The sequence below is a fragment of the Kogia breviceps genome, chromosome 11 (genome assembly GCF_026419965.1).
Source record: "Kogia breviceps isolate mKogBre1 chromosome 11, mKogBre1 haplotype 1, whole genome shotgun sequence".
Lineage (NCBI taxonomy): Eukaryota > Metazoa > Chordata > Mammalia > Artiodactyla > Physeteridae > Kogia > Kogia breviceps.
This window is the reverse complement of record NC_081320.1, coordinates 41,296,272-41,319,151: the sequence shown is the minus strand read 5'-3', so window position 1 is coordinate 41,319,151 and position 22,880 is coordinate 41,296,272. Positions and strand designations below refer to the sequence as shown.

The following is a 22,880-nucleotide window of genomic DNA, read 5'->3' as shown; positions in this document are numbered from 1 at the left end:
TGCAGTATGTTAATTTTTTATTCTTCATAAAGTGCTCAAAACATGAAGAACAAGCTCTTTATAAACAGGCGTTACAACTAGGAAGACAAACAGCAAAGCAGAACTGTGCCTGCTCCCTCCCTGCCCACCCCACCTGCAGCTCTCCTCCAAGTTATGGCTAGGAGCAAAAACAGCCACAAGAACCCTGGGCTTCAGCTCAAAACTCTTCTGAAGACATCCCTGCCCTGGGCATTTTGGAGGCCCATAATCAAGGGTGAGTGGAAGACCAGGATCAGGACTGAGACTGAATAAAGCCCAGAGGAACACCTAGTGGAGGAGTGATCCCCTTCCTCCTGAAGAGACACCCATCCAACCCCCAATGACCCTCCCAAAACATGACCAAAGTCTTGAGCACCTGTGAACACTCCTCAGCTTTGACGAGTGATTCTTAAGGTAGATAACATGACAGGGGCTTTCCCCCATGTGTGGGACTCCTCAGCTTCATCCTGGCAGAAGGAAGACATGACCCAGAGAGCACATCCCTTTCCACGGCTGTCCGAGTGACCCCACAGGCCGTCGCATGAAGAAGAGGTAGTCACAGAGGAGCTCTCACCTTCTCAGTGGGCCAAAAGCATCCCCCTTCAGCACCTCCTCACCCCACAATGCTAAGGCAGAGTACCTACCCCCAGCCACCAAAGATTCCCTGCAGATGCCATGGGCAAGTCTGTCACGTTTTCTGCAAGCAAACCAAGGGCTGGGCCAAAGGACAGACACTTTGTTTCAAAGTGCACTGCAGCCAAGCCAGGCAAGGACATGGAGCAGAAGGGACAGGCTGGTCAGCAGCTAGTGGGTGAATGGGAGGGCAAGAAAGGCTTTTTCCTAAGTATAGGCAGAGGGGGACCTCCCACTCCCAGAATGTAGTTTTTATCCTAGGACCCTCCTCAATTTGGGTTGAGGGAGGAGGAGGAGAAGACGGCAGGGATGCTGGGGGAGCAGCAGCAGCCTGGCCGTAACCTTAGCTGAAATTAACTCTAGGGGTGAGGCAGAGCATGCAGCAGGGCTGCCCCCACCCTCCCTTCCCATTCCCAGGGCCCCAAAAGATCCAACCCCATGTGCTCAACGGGAGGTGAGGGGGACGCCAACTAGGGGGAGAGGTCTACATCCAGAGGCTTTTGACCCTACCCATAAAAGGCACATTTTAATTGGTTTCCAAAAGTTCAAACCCTGCAGCAGCACAGAGTTTTGGCATCTGGACAGGCAATGAGAACAGAGCTGTTGGCTTGATCCCCAAACATAAGCAGCCCAAAGCCTGGAGGTGGGTGAGAAGGTGCTCTCCCCACTCCTGTCCCAGCTCTCCACGCATTCACACATGACACTCAATGCAAAAGTCAGCAGACGAGGGCGCGGAGCGGCCCCCATCATCTCCGGCCATCCACGCTGCACTCGCTTGGCAAACAGCTGAAAGCAATCAGACTTGAGACACGGCAGAGACAAGACTAGACCATACAGACTCCCTGCTCCCAGGAGAGTTGGACGTGAGGCTGAAGAGTAGGTGCCCTGGCTGCCCATAACTCACAGAGAACTGGGCGCTTGGTCCCTGCCACAGCCCTAGTACTACCAGGAGACCTCCAGAGGCTGGAGGGAGGTGGAGAGGACAAGGGTTTAGCCGTGGAAGAAATGCGGGTAATAAAGTATGTCCCAGATACCACCACATCGAATTGCAGCTTCACCCCTGCTCCCTCTTGAGGACGAAATTCTTTGCTCCAATTCCCTGGAGCCCCCAAAGCTAAGGGGTATGACAATAGGCAGATGGGAAAGACTCAGGGCTCCCAAAGACACAAGTTGTACACAGAACTTGATGGTGCCAATGGGAGTCCAAAGGGCTGCCCTGCCAGCAGCCCCAGTTGAGGCAGGAGAGAGTGGGAACAAGGGGTGACAACAGAGGACAGGCTGCACCCAGACCCAGGTGAGAGTTCAGCGGGAGGGAGGGAGGGAGGGCGCAAGCCCTGCTGGGTAATGGGTCTGCGCCAAGCCTCTGCGGATGGGGGTGAAGAGGGCTACTTGGGGGGAGCAGGGGGGATCTGCAGCAGTGTGGGCGAGGTCTCCATGATCCGCACCAGCAGCCGGTCGATGTAGCTCTCTAGCTCCTGCACGTGCTCGTCCCGCTGGCTCAGCTCCCGCTCCCGCTGCAGGAGCAGACCGATGAGCTCGTCGTGGGTCAGGTGGTAGTATTTGGCCGACTGGTCCAGCACACTGGAGTCCTGAGGCCAGAGGGAGTAAGAGTGAGCAGGACAGCCTCAGGCCCACCTGCCCACCCGCCCACCCGCCCACCAACACCCCAGTTTCCCCACACAGGCCCTAGGAGCTGCCTCTGCCCCAATGCCTTAAAGGCTCTGGTGTAGCGGGGGCCAGGCCTGCTCCTTGCTCCACACTGCCCAGCAACCGGCCCCTGACCTCGAGACACCTGACGTCTCTTCACAGCACCACACGTCTGCTCTGACGCCCCAGGCACCCTGCTGGGCCTCACCTTCAGCCTCTTGGTGTCCACAGTCTGGCCAACCTGGGGAGCTGGAGCCACAGGCTGAATGCTGCCAGATGTGACTGTCTTGAGCTTCTCCAGCCCGCTGCTCAGGGCTGTGCTCAGGCTGGAGCGAGGCTGCTTCCTGTCAGGGCTGCCCTCCACTGGGGCAGCACTGAGGGGCTTCACAGGGTGGGGACTGCGAAGGCAGACAGGAGATGCGTTATGGGGAGGGATGGGTGGCACAAGGAAAAGGGGGGCCACACCCTCTTTGTGGGGCCAGCAGGTCTTACCGCCTGGCGGCGGCTGCCCCTCCACACCCCTGCCCTCACTGCTCTCCTCACGCCACCGCCTGCCCCTCCCCGCTTCACTCCCTTGGGTCGCCCCCCGCGCCCCCTTCACAGGGACAGCAGAGGCCGTCCTGCAGACCTCTCTGTACCTAACCCCAGTCTTTGCCAGAGCCAGCCCCCCACCCCCGCTCCTCTATTGTAACGTTTCTCTAGGGGGATGATCAATCCTCCCAGTTTCCTAATTTTCCCAGGACCGGGGATTCCTAGGATGTGGGACTTTCAGTGCTAAAGCCAAGGAAGACCTGGGCAAACTGGGGTGCTTGGTCACTCGCCCACCTCTGCCAGTTGCCTGCCATCAGCATTTACATAGGCCTGAGAAAGCCTCCGTTGACCTTGTCTTTGCCTAGCCCTCACCCTCAGTCATCCCCACCTCTTCTTCCTTCTCACCCAGCCTCTCCAGAGCATGTGGACTGCATTCCGTCTCTACAAGTTCCCACCTTTCGTTGACTCCTCAACCCTTTAGGACAGTGGCCCCCACCGGCCCATCACAAGTGTTCCTGCTGAGGCCACCAACCCCTCAGTTCTCACCTCACTGACCTCTCTGCAGAACTGACCCTTGGACTGCTCACTCACTCTTTCCTTTGGACTGCTCTCCTTCTCCCTGGTTTTCCCCAAGACCTCCGTCTGGTTTCCTGACACCTGACATCTTTCCCAGGCTCAACTGAGGGTCTGCCCCTGGGTTCTCTCCCCTCCACCTCTAATCTCCATCTCCAGCCCAGACCTCACCCCTGAGCTCTAGACCTAGGCAGACAGTTGCAGGCTGGCTCCAGCGGAATCCACACTCCCCTCCAGCCTGCCTGCCCTTTCTTACGCTCCCTCGCAGTGAGTGCCAGGCACCATTAGCCTCTTACGGCTCTAGTCAGAAACCTGGGAACCCCTCGGAAAGCCCCCCACAACCACTTCAGCCTTGACAAACATCAAGCCCTGCTACCTTCTCACCTTCTCTCGCACTATCCCCTCCTCTCCAAGCCAGCGTTGGGTAAACCTTTTGCCAGCCACACCCAACTGCTAAATCAGCTCCACCGGGGCAATCTTGCCCACCTCCAACCACTCCTCCATTCTGCTGTGGGATAAGGGTCTTGCCTCCCCAGTGGCTCCCTATCAAGGTAAGAAAACACAATCTCTAACACAACCTGGCCCCTGCCCTTTCTTCCTGGCCCCCTACTCCCTCATTCACTCCAGCCAGAGGAAAACGTGCTCTCTCTCATCTTTAGGTTCTTGTAAAAGCTGTTGCTGTCTGGAACACTGCCCCTCTGCCTGCTGGCCTGCTAACGCCTACTCATGTTTCAAAGCTGTGCAAGTCCATTTCCTCCAGGAAACCTTCCTGATTCCCCCACGCTGACTAAGATGACTCTCCTCTGGGATCCCCCAGCACCCTGTACCTGTCGTGGGTACCCAAACTGCAAGCATCAGCCTCCAAATCAACTTAACCTGCCTCTAGGGGACCTCCTAAATTTATACTTACTTCAGAGGATGTGGACCATTCAGGAGGAGGAAGCAAAACGGCTTATCCCAAGGCGCCCGAACACCACTGAAGGGAGGCCCACCCAGACCCAGAGAAGCCAGCTCTGATACTCAGGACAGGGCTGTGGATTCAGTCTCACAACCCGGGAGGAGAGGCTGAGAGCCCAGGCGGGGGCAGACGGTAGGGAAAAGAACACATCCCAGCCCCTCCTGCCCATCTAGGAGTTTACATTAAGGATGAGGATGTAAAAGCAGCTCTCATGCCACCTTTGGGCTGTGCTGAGGGAGGGCAGGAATACCAGTGCAGCATAAAAAACCCCTGAATGGGGGGCCAGGAGTCTTGGGCTCTCAGTCTGACTGTCCCCCCTACATCTGACGGACCCTGGACCCTGCAGCTCTCATGGACTCCATTTCTTCATCTGATCAATGCGGACAGCTCTACTTGGCCCATCAACGTCATGATGGAAGAAACATGCCAAGTACAGACGTGATACCAACTCTGAGGAGAATAAAACTTCCAGAAAGTGGTGACTATAATTAGAAGTGGTGCTGGAATGTGGCAGGGCCAGCTGAGGATGCTGTCATCAGAGCAAGGAAGCCCTAACCACCTCCTCTCTCTCACCTCTAGGACCAGCATCACCACCTCCCACTGGAACAGCAGTCGGGAGCAGCCCAGACTCCTTCCCACCCATTTTTCGCCTATCAGCACTGGCCCCCCTGGGGATTCCCTTCCCCGGTTCCTCTTCCCCTCTGGATTGGGAACTCCTTGGGAATACAGTGGGAACCGTGTCTTTCTTTCCTGTCTGTTCAGTGGCTGTCACACAGTCAACACTCAGTGAATCTGGATGACCAAAGGTATGAGTTGGTGGGCTGGGGGCCTCCCAGAGGCCAGTGCTGGAGCCTGTGCCCCTCTGCTCCTCCCCACGCCCCACTTCTTCACTCAGGTCTCCTAAAGTGCTAGACTCCCTCTGGACTTTGCTGCCCCGGCTAAGTCATACGCCATTCCCCACAGTGACCTGTCTCTCCAGGCCTCAGCTCTGGTCACCCCTCACCAGCCACCCGGTGAGGTCATGGCCTCATTCTTCCAAAAGAGACCAATGCCACAGTGACCACAGTCACACAGGCATCCACTCTCCACTCAGCACAGTCCTAAGCACGTCGAGACCACCCCCTGAAAGGCACAAATGCAAACCCATGAGGCACCTGCTGGGGTCAGAAAAAAAGCATTTTTCTGAAGGTCATGTATGTGGGGAGCATCTTAGCTTTTCTTTTGTCCTCTAAAGGTATCTTGGCTCTCCTCTCTGACCTCAGGACCAGTCCCTCCCCTCTGGCTCTCTGCCTTCCACAGTCTGCTCCCCCAAGGGCCGCCATTTGACAAGCTGCACTGCCCCAGCCCCTCCGGTGCTGAGAACCCGAGCTCGCATCCCCCTTTCCCTGCTGGCCCATATCACTTCTCCCCACCTCATGCCTCACCCCCTACACCTCATCATCATCATCCCCCAAACCCCCGGCTTATGGGGACACCTGCTGGTCCAAGGTCCCAAGAGGAAGCAGCTTCAGAGCCAGTACCACAGAAGGCTCATGTCTCCAAAGCTTCCACCGTCCTGCCTTGGGGTGAAGGAACCCCTCACCGACCCCTGGAGGAGCCGAAGCTGGAATGTGAACACCTCAGCCCTTGGGCTGCTCTGCGCCCCCCTTCCTCCTGGAGACTGGTTTCTGAGTGCCCGCTCACCTGGCACTGGGCTGTGGCTCCTCAGCTGGTCGTGTCTCCAAGGGCAGAAGCGCAAGCGGGGAGGCTGGGGTGACTGCAGCGTGGTCGTCCCCAAGTGGAGGGGGGGAGCTCTCAGTGGGGGAGGCTGGCTCCCCGGGGGGCGGGGAGGAAGAGGTCAGGGGCCAGGCTCCAGGCAGGGGCGAGCACGGAGGGCTGGGCCCCCCGTGGTGGCGGCTGGCCCAGGGCGGGAGAGGGGGCCGTGGAAAGGCAGGTTCTGTGGGGGTGGGCAGCTCTTCGGGACCACAGTGGATGGAAGGGTCCCTGGACCCTGGAAGGGATGTGGACGGGAGGCTGGGGGGATCTTGGCTCCCCTGAGGCAAGAAGGGGTTCAAGGCATCCTCTTCCGAGACCCACGAGTCAGCCTGTTGGGAGCTGCCTGACAGGAACCCACATGCCTCTCCTACTGGTTCCTGGCTCTGGGCCTCGGGAGCCTCAGGGCCTTCTCCTCTCTCTGGAGTCCCCCAGATCTGCTGACTCTGAAGAGCCACGGTCTTTGAGGGTGCAGGGGCAGGACCCCGAGGGCAGCTGGTGGGCTGAGATAGGGAGGGCCCAGACACAGGATGGCTGGCATCCTCTGCTAGATCTTCCAGGCCTGGCCCACCCAGCGTGGCTCCAGAGCGACTGTCAGACTCTGACTCGGGCTTCTCGCCCTCCTCCTCCTCCTCGGCCTCCTGGGGACCAGCAATCAACGCACTTGGGAAGACATCTTCTCCCATCTCTGACCCCCTGCTATTCAGCCCCCCTGCCGCTTTCTCCTTCTCTTCCTCCACCGCTGCCTCCTTCTCCTGGGAATCTGAGGGTGTGAGGAGACGCGGCGGCTTGGGAGGTGCTGTGTTGGGCTGCAGCCCCTCGTCCAACACCCAGTCAGGTTTGGGCTCTGACGCCGGCTCCAGTGGGGGAAGCCCCTCACTCCTCTTGGGGCTCACAGGTTCTGGTGACTCTGGCTGCATCTGGGGAGTGCGCGGCTCATCGGACTCTCCCCGCAGGACTGGTGAGGAAGCCTCAGCTGCAGGAGAAACGATGACCACATCCCACGGCCAGGAATCTTCGACTGTGTCGAGCTCGTGGAAAAGCTGGGCGCCACCTCGGGAGGCCTCCTCGTCCTGGCCCTCAGGGGCACTGTCTGGGCCAGGCAGCCTCTCCCACACACTGATCACTTCTGGGGAGCTAAACAGAGACGTTGCACTGTCTGCCAGACTCTGCCCTGCTTCCCCTCCTGGGGCTGGCAACTCCCTGTCTGCTTCAGAGTCTGAGGCTCTCGGGTGCAGTTGGGCTGACGTGGAGGGCAGGCAGGCCCGTTCCGCCCCAAGGGGCCCCAGGTCAACCACACTCGTGCTCTGATGGTCCAGTCCCAAGTCCAGAGGAACTCTGGGCTCCAGCCACACGCTGCTCCCACCTCTTTCTCCTCCCCCAGGGTCCCCCTGGGGCTCAGCTGCTTTCATTGTCACGGCCCCAGGGCCTGGGTGTTGCTGCCCAGTCGCCTCCAGCCCCACTCCTGCTGGGGCCAGGATCTCACTCCTGGCCTCTGGACGCAGCCTGCTGGCAGCAAAGATGTTGAAGGTGTCGTCCCACTCAGGCGGGGCTTTCCCAGGGGAGGCCAGGGGAGTGGGGCTGGCCCTCGAGGCACTGGGGAGAGAGGGAGCAGGTGAAGGAGAGTTTAGTGCTATGTCGGCTATGAGTTCCTCGAAGAAAGGGTTGCTCTGCAGGGAGGAGAGGAATGGGTTGGTAAGACCCAAGAATCCCCATGGGTGGCTTCAGGGATGGTGGTGGCAGCGGCAGCAGCGGCAGCAGCGGGGGAGGTGGCTGCAAAAAGGTTAGTGCTTAGCATAGGGGCAGCGGTGGAAGCAGGAGTGGGGGGGCAGGAGCACAGGGGGAGCAGGGGAGGTGGTGAGGAAGGGCAGCTGGGTCAGATTCTACCTGAGGAGACACGTCCAGGCTGTGGAGGGAGACAAAACCGTGAGCCTCCTGGTTAATGCCAAGACTGGAAACTCCCCTGATGAACACCACACCCCTGCCCCCCACCTGCCTGGGGAAGAGGTGCCACAGTGCTCCCCGGGCTGGGCTCGGGCACGTGGGCCAGGGGACGGAGGGAAGACCCCGACGTGTACATGATGAAGCATCACCCAAGGACGAAGATTCTAGACAGAGCTCATCTGGTCCTCACACCAACCCCGAGGAGCAAAAATCCCACTTTACAGGAGGGATCCCAACTACTACCCTATGCTGACGACTGTTCGAGGCCAGACTGACACCTGAAGAACCAACCAGAAAGCACCTGACATCCCTTTATGGACTGAGACAGAGGAAAGAAAATACCAGCTGGCTTGGACAGGATAAAGAGACCAGAGAAAAGCAAGGCCCAGGTATTTGGCTGGATGAAGAACCCAGCCGGTGCCCGACATTCTGACTCCTGAAACAGCCTGGGTTCTCCTGGACCCTTGCACAAATGGGAGGTAATGATGGGGCTGTTAACAGGCATGACAAGGTGTCAGCTGGAGAGGACGTGGCCTTTTCGCTTCTGGGAAGGGTACCATAACCGGCCAAGGAGGACATGACACTGCTGAGGATGTCTGCTGTCAGGCATCCACCTGGACTGGCACGTGGCAGGCAGCCTCCCTCACCAAGGGCACCCACGGGCCAGCCTTGGAAGCAACGCTGCTGGGGAGACAGAGGCTGGGATGTGGCAGCAGAGGCAGCAGCAGCAACTCTGGATGTCACCAGGGGCCTCCCAGGGTCCCCCACACAGATCCCTGGCCCCCCTGGGAAATCCACTCCTTGATAATACACTCACACTCCCCAACATACGTGCTGGCCTTCAGGTGTCCCCTCCAGGATCTTCTTGGAGGGAGCATGTCCTGCACTTGTACCTTATCTACAGCATGCAGCTGACTTGAGGGGAATGGGAAGGAATAGACTCTAAAATTAGAGCTCTTGGCTTCCCCGGGACAACCCCAGGACACAGACAGAAGTCCAGAAAGACAGTGCAGGGGAAAAGGGGGACCCAACACCCCTGCTTTCAGCAGTCTGACAATGGTTTGCGGCTCCCTGCAGCTGAGCCCAGACTTCAGTGGCCTGTCAGTGGCCTGGATTTGCCTGCTATTTGACCCCCATCTTCAGCCCCCCTCTAAGCCCCAAGACCCCCATTCCTTGACCCCTGTCAGCCCAGGTGGAAACATCCTGAAGAACTCCTACACAACCATCTTATCCATCCAAGCTGCTTCTTCCCATGGGGAAATGCTCGGGGCGAGCCCTGAGGTCCCAGAAACCAGGCCTCACCAATCAGCCCACGAGGAACGATGGTTGGGGTAGGAGGGGCACCTATGGAAAGAGGCCCAGAAGTCTGGAGCCAGGATCCTTCCGGGAACCCAGGGGCCAGATGGAGCAGGTCCCACACAGAGCTGGGCAGAGGCAGGGCCAGCTCATCCGCAGACACCGGGGGCAGGCAATGGGAAGGAGTCCAGTTCAACCAGCAGCACAGGTGGGCTACCCAGACAGGCTGGAGTCTATGAGCCCAGCCTCACAGGCAAGACACAGCCAGGTCCCCACCCCTGGGATTCTCTTAAGAATCTAGCTTCCAGAGACTCTCCTGATCCTGTTTCTGCCCAACAATAACTCCCGGCCAGGGCGGGCATAGAAAGTCCCATCCTCTCCCATCCCACCAGGGCTTCCCAGAACAGCTCTGCCTCTGCGGTCAAGGCACGGTAAAGACACCGAAAGAGGGAGGGTCCTAGGCCCAGAGTCCCAACACCTCCAAAGGTCCCTTCTCCCTTCATCGAGATATGTCTACCTCGGGGACCAAGGAGAGCTATGTACCCCCACTCTGTGGGTCCAGACCCTGCCCTCAGCCCACCTCACCATTGGAGCACCCACTCCCGACACAGCCCAACCCGGCCGGCAGGACTCAGTCCCCAGAAACAGGGCTGGGGGACTCTGAGCTGTCTCTCCCCAGTACCCTGTATGACAAGTGGACAGAGGGGTCTGATGGAAGCAGCTCCATCAACATTAAACAGCACCAAGCTTAGCCCTACAGCCCTCAGCCCCAGCCTGGCCCCATTCGCTCTTAGTCTTACAGCAATCCAGCTGACTGTCAGAACCGCAGGGCAGGAGAGGCAGGGGAAGGCCTGGGAGCCCCAGGCTCGGCTGGCAACCCTCCCCACACTGGTTACCCAGAGGTGCACACAAACCCGTTGGTATGGAACCAGCAAAGTGCTTTCCCTGGAGGAAGGTGTGCCCCAGGTGCCAGGCCTGGCAGCCTCCCCAGAGCCAGCACAACCTCTGAGGGCCTCTTGTCCATCCCTCCTACCCAGCCTCCCTCACCCTTGCTCAACATCAGGTGCACATTCTGAAAGTTCTTACTTTTAAAAGTCCCCTCCTGGGAATTCCCTGGCAGTCCAGTGGTTAGGGCTCCACACTTTCACTGCTGAGGTCCCTGGTCAGGGGACTACCGTCCCACAAGCCGTGCGCCACAGCCAAAAAAAAAAAAGTCCCTCCCTACCATTCCACCTGGCACAGATCAGATCAGAGACACATTCCCATATGTGGTTATCTTTGCAGGGTATGCTCAGAGGACAGAACCCACCATGCTAGCCCAGCACATTGCTGTCCCCCCGCCAAGCAGCAGGGGCTACAACATATGCTGACTTATCTTCTCTTTTAGGACCAAAAGTTGGGGAAAGAAATCAGAAGTCCAAATGTCTCTGCCCCTTCGACCTGACAGAATAAAACTTCAGGGCCTTACTATTGCTTAAGAACTTTAGAGTAATTGGATGAACCTGCCACTTAATACAGCAATCACCTGTTCCCTCTGACAGCCCCCCTTCTTCTTAAAACACAGCCGTTGCTGGATAACTCACTACACCACCAGGACACCTCTGTAGCCAGGGTCCAGGTTGCACAGGTGAACAGCTCTTCCTTAGACTGAGATGAGCTATGTGTCCTTGTTATTTCCATGCACTGGTCCCAGAGGTGGCATGTGGATCTGCAAAGACTCTCCCACAGGCACTCCCTGAAAAGGCTAAAGCCAGCCTTTCAGGCATACCCACCCCAGACAAAATGCCTTCAGCCAGCCCTCCTAAGGCTCCATCTCCTGGTGTCTGTCTGAGATGTGCCCCGATGTCCAGGAAACATGACTGGACACATCCTCTCCCTTCATCTGGGCACAGTGAGGTGACACAGTGGGGTCTTGCATGCTCCAAGTAGGGAGACCATATAATTTATCATCCAAACCAGAATGTTTTTAATATAGTAAAGGGGCACTATTAACTATGCCAGGAAAACAGGCACAAACAAGATTTATGGCCACACTAACTCTAAGTCACCGGCACACATCACAGTTACGCATTTACACCACTGCAAACGCCGCTGAGACCCCGAGCTCTCTCAGCAGCCAGCACACACTCCAGGCTCATCAGGACCTCACTGTTCACCACCTGGTGAGGGGCTGGGGCAGAAACAGAGACTGCTAAAGGCCACCACGATACACTTGCCTCTGTGTTGGGCCATGCTTACCCCCAATTTTTAAAAATGTCTGTATCTAACACTTGACCTCCTACTGTGCACAAAGTTCTATGGTTAGTGTGAGGGGTAGGGAACACGGGAGCTAGAGATGACCTGCTCTCAGGAAGCTTATACATACCCTAAAAGGGTCAGAAAGGGACAGACACAAAGACAATTAGTTTTGGCACTGGCGGTTTTAACACACATGGTCTTGATGGTCCTAAACACACACTAAAGTGACCTGTGCTGCAGCTCAGGGTGAATGGCTCACAGCAGAGCTGGTGAGAAGGGATGAGTTCTGTGGCCCACACCTCAACCACCCACTCCCCGGCCCCCTGCCCACATGCTGGTGGGGGCTAGTGTAACAGTTATGGGACCTGGCAGATGAGGGACAGGTCAGGAGGAACAGGAGGACCATCTTCCTGGCCTCTCATATGCTGGTTCCTCCTCTCCCAGCTGCTGCCTTCTCCCACAGCAACATTTTTTTCTCTGGATACTGTGCACAACACATACTGTTTCTGGCCTCTGCACGGGGGCCTCAGTGCCATGTGGGAGCACTAGAGGGCGCCGCTGCCCTGCCTAGTGAGGAACACCCAGCAATCTGCAATGGTAGCCCCAGGGCAGAGGCACCCAAACCTCTCGACCTGTGGACAGGATCCCCTTGGATGTCTCGCAGCTACATTCGGTCACTCCAGTTCTAGGTGTCCAACTTATGGCTTCCTGCCACAAGTCAGCTCACCTCTTATTCTCTCCTCAAAAGCCCCAAGACCTCTGGGCAAGCACCAAGGGTGGTTTCTTCCAGGCAGCCCTTCCCTCCGAGGCACACAGGGCCAGCATGATGCTGACAGGGCTCAATGTCCAGGTCTCACACCTCTGCAGGCCAGGTCACTGCACCCCAAGAATAGTCCCTCCCACCCTGCCTGGACTCAAGGCCACAGAGCCTGCCCCTTTGGCCACTGTAAGCAAATGGGTCCCAGGGAGGGCAGGAGGCCCCATCTACCCTCCAACCTGCAGAGGACGAGCTCGGAATTCAAGTACAAGAAGGGCAAAACCCTGAGCTTCCTTATGTTCATCCACCACCCAACTTCTCTTGCCTCTGAAAGGCCATCAGGAGACATGGAGAAACAGAAGGAAAACAGAGGCTGTAAGCACCAGCAACCGCAACATCACTCAGTCATGGCCTGCAGAGCTCTGAGCCCAAAGCCTGGCACTAGCCTTGAAACAACCTCACACAGAAATGTCCCCCACATCCATCCCACCCTGGAAGAGGCCCAGAGACACCCCATGGACAATAGCACTGAGCCCATGGTCTGTGCCCCTCCCTCCACCACACCACCTACAATCTCTGAGTTGTCACAGGGCCACCAGCTCAGACTGGGCATCTGAGAAAGGCCCATCCCCTTCTTCCTCTAGGCTGCAGGTAGCCAGCAGTTCCCCTGGGCTCCGGTGAGTAGGGCTGGGCAGTAGGGAACCGAAGCTGCTCCTAAGCAGGGGAGACATCACCCAGAGACTGATCCACCCCACACACCCATCTATGAGGCTGTACGGAGAGCTGCCAGACGGCCAGGGCTCAAACCTGAAAGGCCCTACATTTCTCTCCCTGCTCCTCTGAGCAAACTCAGAATTTTGCAGGGAAAGAGAAGAACCAGGGCTTCAGGATTCCTCTCCCCTCTGCTGGGGAAGAGGTTTAGGGCCCCTCCCTCTGCCCTATCTCCTGGCCCTTTACCACTGCACCCATTCTTCCCACCCCGCCTCCGGCCCACATATCCAGTGACGGGGACAGGCAGGCTTGCTGAGAGAACAGTAACGGCCACCCTTGCCACACTGGCTGGGGTTGTCACAGATGCTCTTGTCCAGGGCTGGCCCTAGGCCCTTGGCAGGGCGGCGGGGGGGGGAACACCCACTCCTGGCCAAAGCCCGGAGCCCCTCCCTGGGCCCTGCTGGACAGTGAAGAAGCCTCCGTTGGCTCCAACTTAGGAGGAGATCAGAGGGCCAGGGTGAGGGCTAGGGACTCTGTCCCAGGCCTAGGCTGAAGGACTCCTGCATTCCTCTCCCAGGTGGGACTCAGCATATTCAAAACAGCAGCCACCATCAGCACTTGCCACACCCCAAGACCAAGAGACACCAGAGAGGGCCAGAGCCCCAGGAGTCTCCAAGGACACAGGGTAGGTCACAGATTTCAGGGGAGCTGCCCAGAGCCTCTGGCCAAGGCTGGGGAGCAACCGGGGGTGAGTGTATAGGGGAGGGGGTGGACACATCAATTACTCAACTCCCACCTCTCAGAGAGAAGAGAGCACAGAGCCAGCTGGGACAGCTGGTGGGAAGTCATCTAGCTTCAGAAAGGGTGGGGGAAGTCTGAGGTGAGTCCTCGGTCCCCACCTCTCTACCTGCCAAAGCTTGGTGACCTTGAGGCCAGCGGGCAAGAGGTAGAGGTTGGGAAGCAAAGAATTCATACAAACGGCCTTTCCTGCTTTTGTCCTATTCCTCCCTCTCCCTCAGGGGATGGGTGTGCCAACTCAGGAAGTGAGGCCCACAGGACCCCCAGAGTGCTGTGCCCTTCAACTCACCTGCATCCACGTGCAGACAACAAGCCTCGGCTTAGGGAGACAGGGTTCCCCGCTCAACCATGCAAAGCCAGAGCCCCAGCAGCCTGCCCAAGGGTTCCATCCTGCTCCATCCTCCCTGCCCCGGGGTTCGGTGCAAATACCCCAGCATCCATCCCAGGGATCAAAGCTGGTCTTGCCAAGGACGTACCTGGGTTTCTGAGTTGGTTCCTTGGCTTCTCTCAAGCCAAACCAGCTACTTTTGGCCTTTTCCTCCCCACTGGATGAGTGGTGTGGGGAGGCCCCCAGAGTGGGAACCCCCTTCTCCCCCAGAGAGCCTCGGCGCCCCATCTCGCTCCGACTCAGCCCCTGGTGATGATGGTGGAAAAGGCCCATCCGGGGCTTCCGCTCCTCCTTCCGGGCTCCCTCCTTCTCGGTCACAGCCTCAGAGGAGGCCACCATGGGTGTGGTGACCTGCACCGGCCTCCCCTCTGAGGGCCAGGACCCCTCCTCCTCTCCAGAGCAGCGGGCCCCGATGGCCAGCACCTGCGGGCTCAGCTCCTCCTGTCCAGGCACAGCCTCTGAGCTGCCGGCGCGGCGGCTGCCTCTGCCCCAGGAGTCATCCGCAGAGCGCGGCCCCTCCTCAGAGGGCCCAGAGGAGACAGTGTGCAGGGGGCCAGAGGGCGGAAATGGGCCCGAGATGGAGCTGCGGTGCCGCAGGGGCCCCTGGGGCTCTTCACTGTAAATGTGGCTCCCGTTGACGCAGAGAGAGGAGCGGGAGGCCCCGTCAAGGTGGCCCTGAAGGTCAAGAAGGGCCCGGGGAGGAGCGGCTCGCACCTGGCTGGCCTCATCACTGTAGGTCCTTTTATGGGTGAGCGACTTGGGGGACTGTGCAGAGTCCCTGCCTGGAAAGGAAGCACACACCGAGTTAGAAGCCCGCTGCCTGGCCCAGCCTTCCTTACACCTGATGGGAGAGCCCGCCCTCCCCTCCCCCCCTCCCCTCCCCCCCTCCCCTCCCCTCTCCTCCCCCCCTCCTCCCCTCCCCCCGCCACTCACCCCCTTCGGAGGACAGCCAGCTGCTGCGGCTGGGCGAGCGAGTGAGGAGCTCGGCCCCGGGGCCCTGGTAGGCCAGGCTCCCACTGGCTGACGACAGGGTGCTGTCCGAGCCTAGCGAGGTGTTGGACTGGGTCAGGGAAGACTTTCGCAGCTTGTTGCGGAGGAAGAAGCCTTTGGCTTTGCCCATCTTGCTCAGGCTGCCCAGCTCAGGGTCCTCCAGGGCGCTGCTCGGGAGGATGGCAGAGGCGGATTCCAGATCAAACTTCTTCTTGCCCTTCATTTTGTCCTTGATCTTACTGAAGGGGGACCGAGGCTTGTCCTTCACAGACAGGTCAAACATGCTGGCGCTGAGGTTGTTGCGCGTGAACTGGATGGTGACCTGGATCTCTCCACGCTCCTTCTCCTTCTTGCCTGCCTTCGAGTGCAGCTTGTACCACCTGTGAGAAGGGGGTGCCGGGGCTCTGGTCACAGGTACCTCTCAGAGCCCCTCTCTGCTTCGGAAGCCACGACAGCCTCCCCACACAGGCATCTGCTCTGACACATAAGCCCTGCCGCCTTCCAGGCCACAGGAACAGCTAAGAAACTACCCACAACTTTTCCGTGATGAAGGAAACCACATCCCGTGTAGGGGAAGCTCTTCGGCACTACCAGGCAGGGCTGCCAAGTGACCCTCCTGCCCCGGCACCTTCCCTGGAGCTCAGAGACCTCCCCTGCCCCAGCCCACTACATCTGAAACTCTGAGGCCCAGAGCAGCAAGGCCAAGTCTGGGAGGAACCCTTTCAACTCCAGGCCCTAGGTACAGACAAACCTACCCACATTTTCCCATTTACATCATCTCCTTTGGCTAGTCCCAGCCTAAGCTCTGCTCTGAGCCACCAGTGAGTCCAGGAAAGAACAGCTCACCCAGAGGCCCAGGGCCAGGAACACTAGTGCATGTACACACACACAGACACACACACACACCCCCCCTCACCCGCTCACTTACTCCCCTGCAAGCCAGGAACACTAGTGCATGTACACACACACACACACACGCACACGCGCGCGCGCGCACGCACACACACACACACACACACACACCGCTCATTTACTCCTCTGCACACACACACACACACACACACACACACACACACACACACACACCGCTCATTTACTCCTCTGCAAGCTGGAGGAACAGACACAAAGGCATAAAGGGGCCTTAAGCAAGAGACCCAGGGAAGGGAAAGAGCACTCACTCATCTGTAAGCATCTACCGTATGTTACAAAGGAATGCGGGGGTTCTCATCTCCCTTCCATTTACACCTTACAACAAACCTGGGATTTTACAGATCAGGAGGTCAAAGCTCTGTGGTGAAGAAACTTATCCAAGAACAAGCAGACAGGAAGGAGACTCTAACTAATAATAATGTATTGTTATTGGCTCATCAATCATAACAAATGTACCACACTAATGTGAGAGGTTAATAATAGAGGAAACTAGAGCAGGAGGGGGTGTGAGGGAATATATATGGGAGCTCTCTGTACTTTCCACTTGTTTTCCTGTAAACCTAAACCTAAAACTAAACTCTATTAATTAAAAAAAGAAGACACAGTGAGCACACAATGAGCAAGAGATCATGAAAGAAACAATACAAGAAAGTTCTCCTGCGTCTGGAGCCTGTGTTCTGCAACAGGAGAGGCCGCGATAGTGAGAGGCCGGCGCACCGCAATGAAGAGTGGCCCCCGCTCGCCGCAACTAGAGAAAGCCCTCGCACAGAAGCAAGGACCCAACACAGCAAAAATAAATAAATAAACTCCTACCCCCAACATCTTCTTAAAAAAAAAAAAAAGCAGGTTCTCCTGAAGGATATGAGCACCAGCACAGAAGGGCCCACAAGCATACAGCATAATGAACAAGGAAAGACCCAGCCAGCAGGTATCATTGCCAGGTTTCAGAGCGCCAGGTATGAAAAGGAGACCCTAAAGGTTTCCAAAGAGGGGAGACAGGTTTGTACATTCAGGAATTAGAATAGCATCAGGTCTTCATTAGCAACACTGGGCACCATATGGAGTCATGCCTTTAAAATTCTGAGGGAAAAGCTTCCAGCACAGAATTCTGGACTCAGCCAACCAAGCATGTACATGGACTAAAGGCTGGTGGAAGTGGTCAAATTGGTCACTGAAGGGCTCCAAGTCCCTCAGAGGATACACACACCACAACACTACACACTGTACCACACCCCACATGCCTCAGTCCATGCTATGGTGGTCATCTCCCACCTAAGATCTGCTCACCCGGCAACACCAGCTCCTTGAGCTTCTCACGGACATTAAGTGGGAGATCTTTTGTATGAAAGTCCCTGCACATCCAAATGTCCAGAATTAAGTCACTGCAAGGGCTTGGTGGTGGTGGTAGGTTTAAACGCTGTGACTTTAAAAAAAAAAAGAAAAGGTCTTTCCAGGGACACTTCCAATTGCATCCCTTTGGAAGAGTCCACCATGACTAACCTCTTGGTGCCCACTGCAGGCTATGCACCCAGCCTCTGCTTGGGGACCACTGGATGGCCTGAGCGAAGGGAGCCTGGGCTGTTGGTTTTCCCTCCCAAACCTGAGAGACCACCCTGAGTAAGGCTGGGTCAGGACAGACGGTGGCACAAGCAGGGAGGGCGGAGGGCTATGCTCAGAGGGTGTGTGGGTGTTTACATGCTGCTCTCGTGATAAGCAGACACAGGGAGGAAAGATGGGGGAGGAGGGACAGGGAGTGGAGAAGAGAGCTGAGAGACAGACTGACGGGATGTGTGTGAGGATGTGTCTGGGGGCACGAGGAGACATTTAACAGAAAGACAAACCAGCTAGCATCAACATCCTCACACCCCTGCTCTCTCAACACAACGTCCACTTTCGGCCGGACCCTTTAACTCTTTCAAGGCCAAGTCACCTTGCCCAAACCTGGACTAGGCCTCATTTAGCACAGAAAGATTCTGGGAGGTGGGGCAAAGAGAAGTATATGGACTCCAGCCGCAAACCCACCAAGCCCTGAGCGACGGGAATCCGCAAGCACAGGCATCCTTCACTTGGGCATAAGGGTCAGGGGTCCTGAGCCCCACCCAGCTGGTCACGCTCCACACACCACAGCAGTAACAGTGGTTATCTCTGCGGGGTGAGGTTGCAGGGAACTATCACTTCCTGCATTGCCTATTTTTGTCCCGTTTGAATTTTTTATAAGAGCCATATATCACTGTTGTAACAGGAAAAAGAGACAAAAGAAAATTCCCATTCCTATCTTATTCTCTCAGTTGGCTGAGACAGAATGGGCTCCTTGCCTCTCCCTCCAACCCCTCGATGAAAGAGGATGCATTACATTACTAGCCCAGCTGAGGCTCAGGTCCTCGGCCCAAAGGATCCTTGTCCCCTGCCCTTCCCACCCCTTCCCCATAAGGTCACTTCTGCTTCTCCTGCTCTTCCCCAGGGAATCTGGGGTTCTTCTCTGGACTTGCTTTTCAGGGAGGCCAGGAGGGAAAAGAAGACTTTCCTCACCATTTTCTGAGATTCCCCCATCCAGAGCAGAGTGAGGCTGGGAATGGCTGGGACCTGCCTCTGGACCCTCAGGCACTGTCGCCATCTGTCTCCCTATCAGTCAGGGGCAGGACTCACTGGACCCTGCCAGCTACTTGGAGCAGGCCTTCTCCCAGAAGTGTGACAGGCTGAGATGGCAATGGCAAGGCCACACAACCAACAGCTTGTGGACAAAGGCCTGTCTCTCCCATCCGTGGCTGAGACCTGGCCAAAACCAATTAGGATTTGACCACGGCCCCAGCACGTATCTAGATGGTGGCTCACGAGACAGACTCATCTTCAGAGCTCTACAGCTGCGGCACCCGAACCTGCATGTATCAGTGTGGGATTTCTTTTTTATCTACTCATACTAAGATACAACCTAAAACCTACTGAATTAGAAGGGTCAGGCCTAGAAATCTATATTTTAAGGTGGAAGGGAGTGTGTACCTCCTCAGACCCAGTGTGAGAACTACAGTAGGATGGTCCCCTGCCTGCTCTACATCACTTCATGGATCAGAGGCCAACTTTCCCTCCACCTGGGTGCATCATCAAGGACACTCAACTGTTACACAGAAGAAACCTGCGTCTCTCCCCTGCCCAGCCAAGGCTTGCCTTCCGAAGTCCACTGAACCCACTTCTTCTGAGAGAACTGATCCTAGAAACGGTCATCCCCACCTCCCCCCACCAACCCGGGACAAATCATCAAAGGAACACATACATGGGGGAGGATCAGGCATCAATAAGTACTTTCTATGAATAAAGAGTGCTAAAATGAACAAGGTCTCTGTTCCACAAAGCTGCTTTTGAAACAGCACTCACCAGGACAGGAAGAAGGACAGTGATTCTGCCCCAGTACAATTTCCCTGACACCCACTCAGCTCTCAAAGCCTAGATTCTTCGGCCCCTACAGCATGTAAAACAATAACCTGCACATCCTTCACTGCAGGTACTGAACTGTTCCACCTACATGGCACCCACCTCAACCCTTGCACTGTCTGAGCGCCTGAACTCTCCAAAGCCCAGGAAGCGTGTGCTCAGGAAAGAGGTTTTGACAAAGATGATCATTATCTGGGACTTGTCCCAGGTATGACTGCAGCCAAGACATGCTCCATCAGGAAAGGAGCAGTAAGAGAATATTCCTTGCATGTAAGAGGTATGTGCCACTACAGACGCTGCTCTTCAGGAGTGACATACAACAGCGCTTCTCAAATTGCAAAGTACAAAAGGATCCCTGAGTCTCGTAAAAATGCAGATTCTGATGCAATGGGTGCAGATGGGCCCGAGAGGCTCCATTTCTACCCCTCTTCCAAGGGATGCCAAGGCTGCTGGCCTGTGGACCACACCTGAGAGACGGGACAAATGACTGGTGCTAGAGAATCAGCAGAGCTAGACTTACTGCATGCTCACTGTGTGCCAAACCCTGTACCTCTTTTACTATCCACACAGTCCAGGAGATGAGATCCATTATCCCCACTATGTGGATGAGGAAACTAAGTTACAGAGAAGGTCTGTGACTTGCCCAGGGTCAAACAGCTAGTAAGTGATACAGTCAGAACTTGAACATGAAGATGCCTGACTCCCAGCCCACGTTCTTAACCTTCGAGGGACAGCATTTGTCATCAAGCTGAATGCAAACGTTGGGCCTCCGGACACCCTGAGAGGACAGAGGCTGGAAAAGGTACACCACAGAGGCCCAAATAGGCAAGGAGGTGCCGTATGAAGGCCAGAACCCCCTTCAAAGGGTTGGCACAATCCCAGGAGGATGGCGCCCTGAAAGGTCACTAAGGGAACCTCGGGGTTTTGTCCTGTCCCCAGGCCATTAAAACCATGTCTGAGAGCAGTCAAGCCTCCCCCAGCAGATGCAGAACCACAGAAAAGCTCTAAAAGGGCCCTTGCTCAGCCCCCGTTCCTCCCCCAGGCTCCCTGTGCCTGACAAAGTTCAGCAGGCCCAGTGTGGACTTAGGAACCTTCAGCCTCCTACCCTGCGGGACCAGCCCCACCCCCACCCTCTGCAGGGGCAGAGGACAAAGAGGAGATAAAGGGAGGAGGTAGCTGCCTCACCTGTTACCAAGATTATGGCCGTAGCTATTCCTGCTAGTGGGGCTCCCAGGCCCACCATACCCAGCACTCCACCCATTTCTCAGTAAACAGAGATGGGCTAGCTAACAGCTGCCACCTAGTATAACTGAAAAAGCTCAACACTCTGAGAAGCAGACCTAGGGCAGATGTCAAACACACACATGTAAGTGCCAGGGTGGCTCCTGTCACTCTGGGGGTGCTGGGCCCTTGAGAGCCAAAGGCCCAGGCACACACCTGACTTGTCTCCAGTTCTTATTGAAATTGGTCCCCTTAAAACTGAGTTAACCTGCTGAGTTTATGATTAATCTCTCTATCCAAAACTTTATTCCCTTCTTGTCCTGCCCCTGTTCCCCTCAGGATTGAGAAGAATCAAAGAAAAAGAGAAAATGAAACCAAGCAGGACTCTGCAGGGCCTTCTGGGACACAAAAGCCCCTCTGTGTCCCCTGTTTCTTGTTTGTAGAAGAAAAAAAGGTTTTAGTCTCCTAGGCCTTCCCTGAGTTCCAAAGAGCAGACTCAAGTAGTTAATGATTAGAACAACGGAGCCGCAAGACTTCAGGAGTTCCTCCAGAAGGGATGGAGATAACAATCTGATGCCTATCATCTTTGAGATGTTCTGCAGAAACTAAGACCCCTCCCCCACCTGGTAGAGGATGGTGACGACTTGCTGACCACAAGCATGTAGACCCCAGACTGGCTGGAACCAGAAGGTTGATGACTGAGATTCCCAAAACCTCATCCTGTTACCTCACCACCAACTAACCAGAAGAAGGTCCATGAGCTAATCAGGAATCCTATGACCCTCTCCCCTAGCACAGTCTTTAAAAATCCTTGCCTGAAACCCATCAGGGAGTTCAGGTCTTTTGAGCGTGAGCTGGCTATTCTCCTTGCTTGGTGCCCTGCAAATGAACACTGTACTTTCCTTCACCACACCTCAGTGTCAGGAGATTGGCTTTGCTACACGTCAGGCAAGCAGATCTGAGTTTGGTTCCGTAACATTATCAGTGCAAAGTTCAGCTTGAGACCCAAATAATGGTGCCCCTTCCTAAGCCTCCACACATCATTTATTTCCCACCCCTAATCCAGGAACCATCCTTGTCTCTTTTTCCCCCTCACACCCCACATCTAAACTTAGCTCTACCAACCAATTATACCCAGAATGCAACCCCTCTCACCACTGTCACCCTGTAGTACACTCCACCAACATCTCCCTGCTGAACATTACAGTTCCCTGCCCACCTGCCTCCCTGCCATCCATGCTTCACCCAGCAGGTAGGTGGAAGTGGAGCACATCACACCCCACTCCTCAGCATGTCGGAAAGGGCTCATCCTTTGGGTGCGGCTCTTCTGATTCTCTGCATTTCCAATCCCACACTGGCCTTCAGTGTTCCCATCTCCAGGCCACTACTCTTGCTCTTCCCTCTGCCTGAGACACAGGCCCAGATCTTCAGGCCACAGCTCACTCACTTACTCACTCACATCAGGTCTCAGTTCATCTGAACTTCCTCAGTCTTCCCTGAGTACCCCAACTACAGCTGCCCCTTACCCAGTTTATTTCTTTAGCATAATTAATACCACCTGACACAGGGTGTGTGTATGTGTGTGTGTGTGTGTGTGTGTGTGTGTGTGTGTGTGTGTGTGTGTGTATCCCACACAGTAAAATGATGTATGTATACAGGGCTGTTTACTGTCTGTCTTCCCCTGCTCTACAGGCAGGAACTTTATTCTGCTCATCTGTGTGTCACCAGACTTAAAAGAGTGGATACTCAAATATATTTTCAATGAACTAACAAATTAATCTATGAATTAACTTAGGAACTTCTTTGTCCCTGTTCACAACTGAACAACTGTGTAATGTTTCTATCATCACAAACCCACAGGTCTTAACCGTGAGACCAGAAGCTCCCAGAGCAAAAAGGGTGCCCCCTGTCCCCAACAAGAGCCTCCTGAGGAAGGAGCCACATGCCAGGCTTCATGGGGACAGACAGTTCCAAAAGGGCACCTTCTTTAACCCTGAAGCCCTCATCCCCCATTCCTGAGCAAAGAATCTCAGTAACTTCCCTGATAGAATACATCAACCAGATCTGGG

General features: G+C 55.9%; 1 protein-coding gene across 1 annotated transcript in view; it reads right to left on the bottom strand.

Annotated features, from left to right (window-relative positions):
• RAB11FIP5 (RAB11 family interacting protein 5) overlaps positions 1-22,880 on the bottom strand; it is a 36,435-nt gene continuing 13,555 nt past the window's right edge. Inside the window, 7 exon segments of the mRNA XM_067007390.1 lie at positions 1-2,240; positions 2,507-2,696; positions 6,044-7,832; positions 7,835-7,942; positions 7,945-8,018; positions 14,333-15,026; positions 15,178-15,614. Of these exon segments, the coding sequence (XP_066863491.1) occupies positions 2,037-2,240; positions 2,507-2,696; positions 6,044-7,832; positions 7,835-7,942; positions 7,945-8,018; positions 14,333-15,026; positions 15,178-15,614 (3,496 nt within the window). The 3' untranslated portion in view covers positions 1-2,036.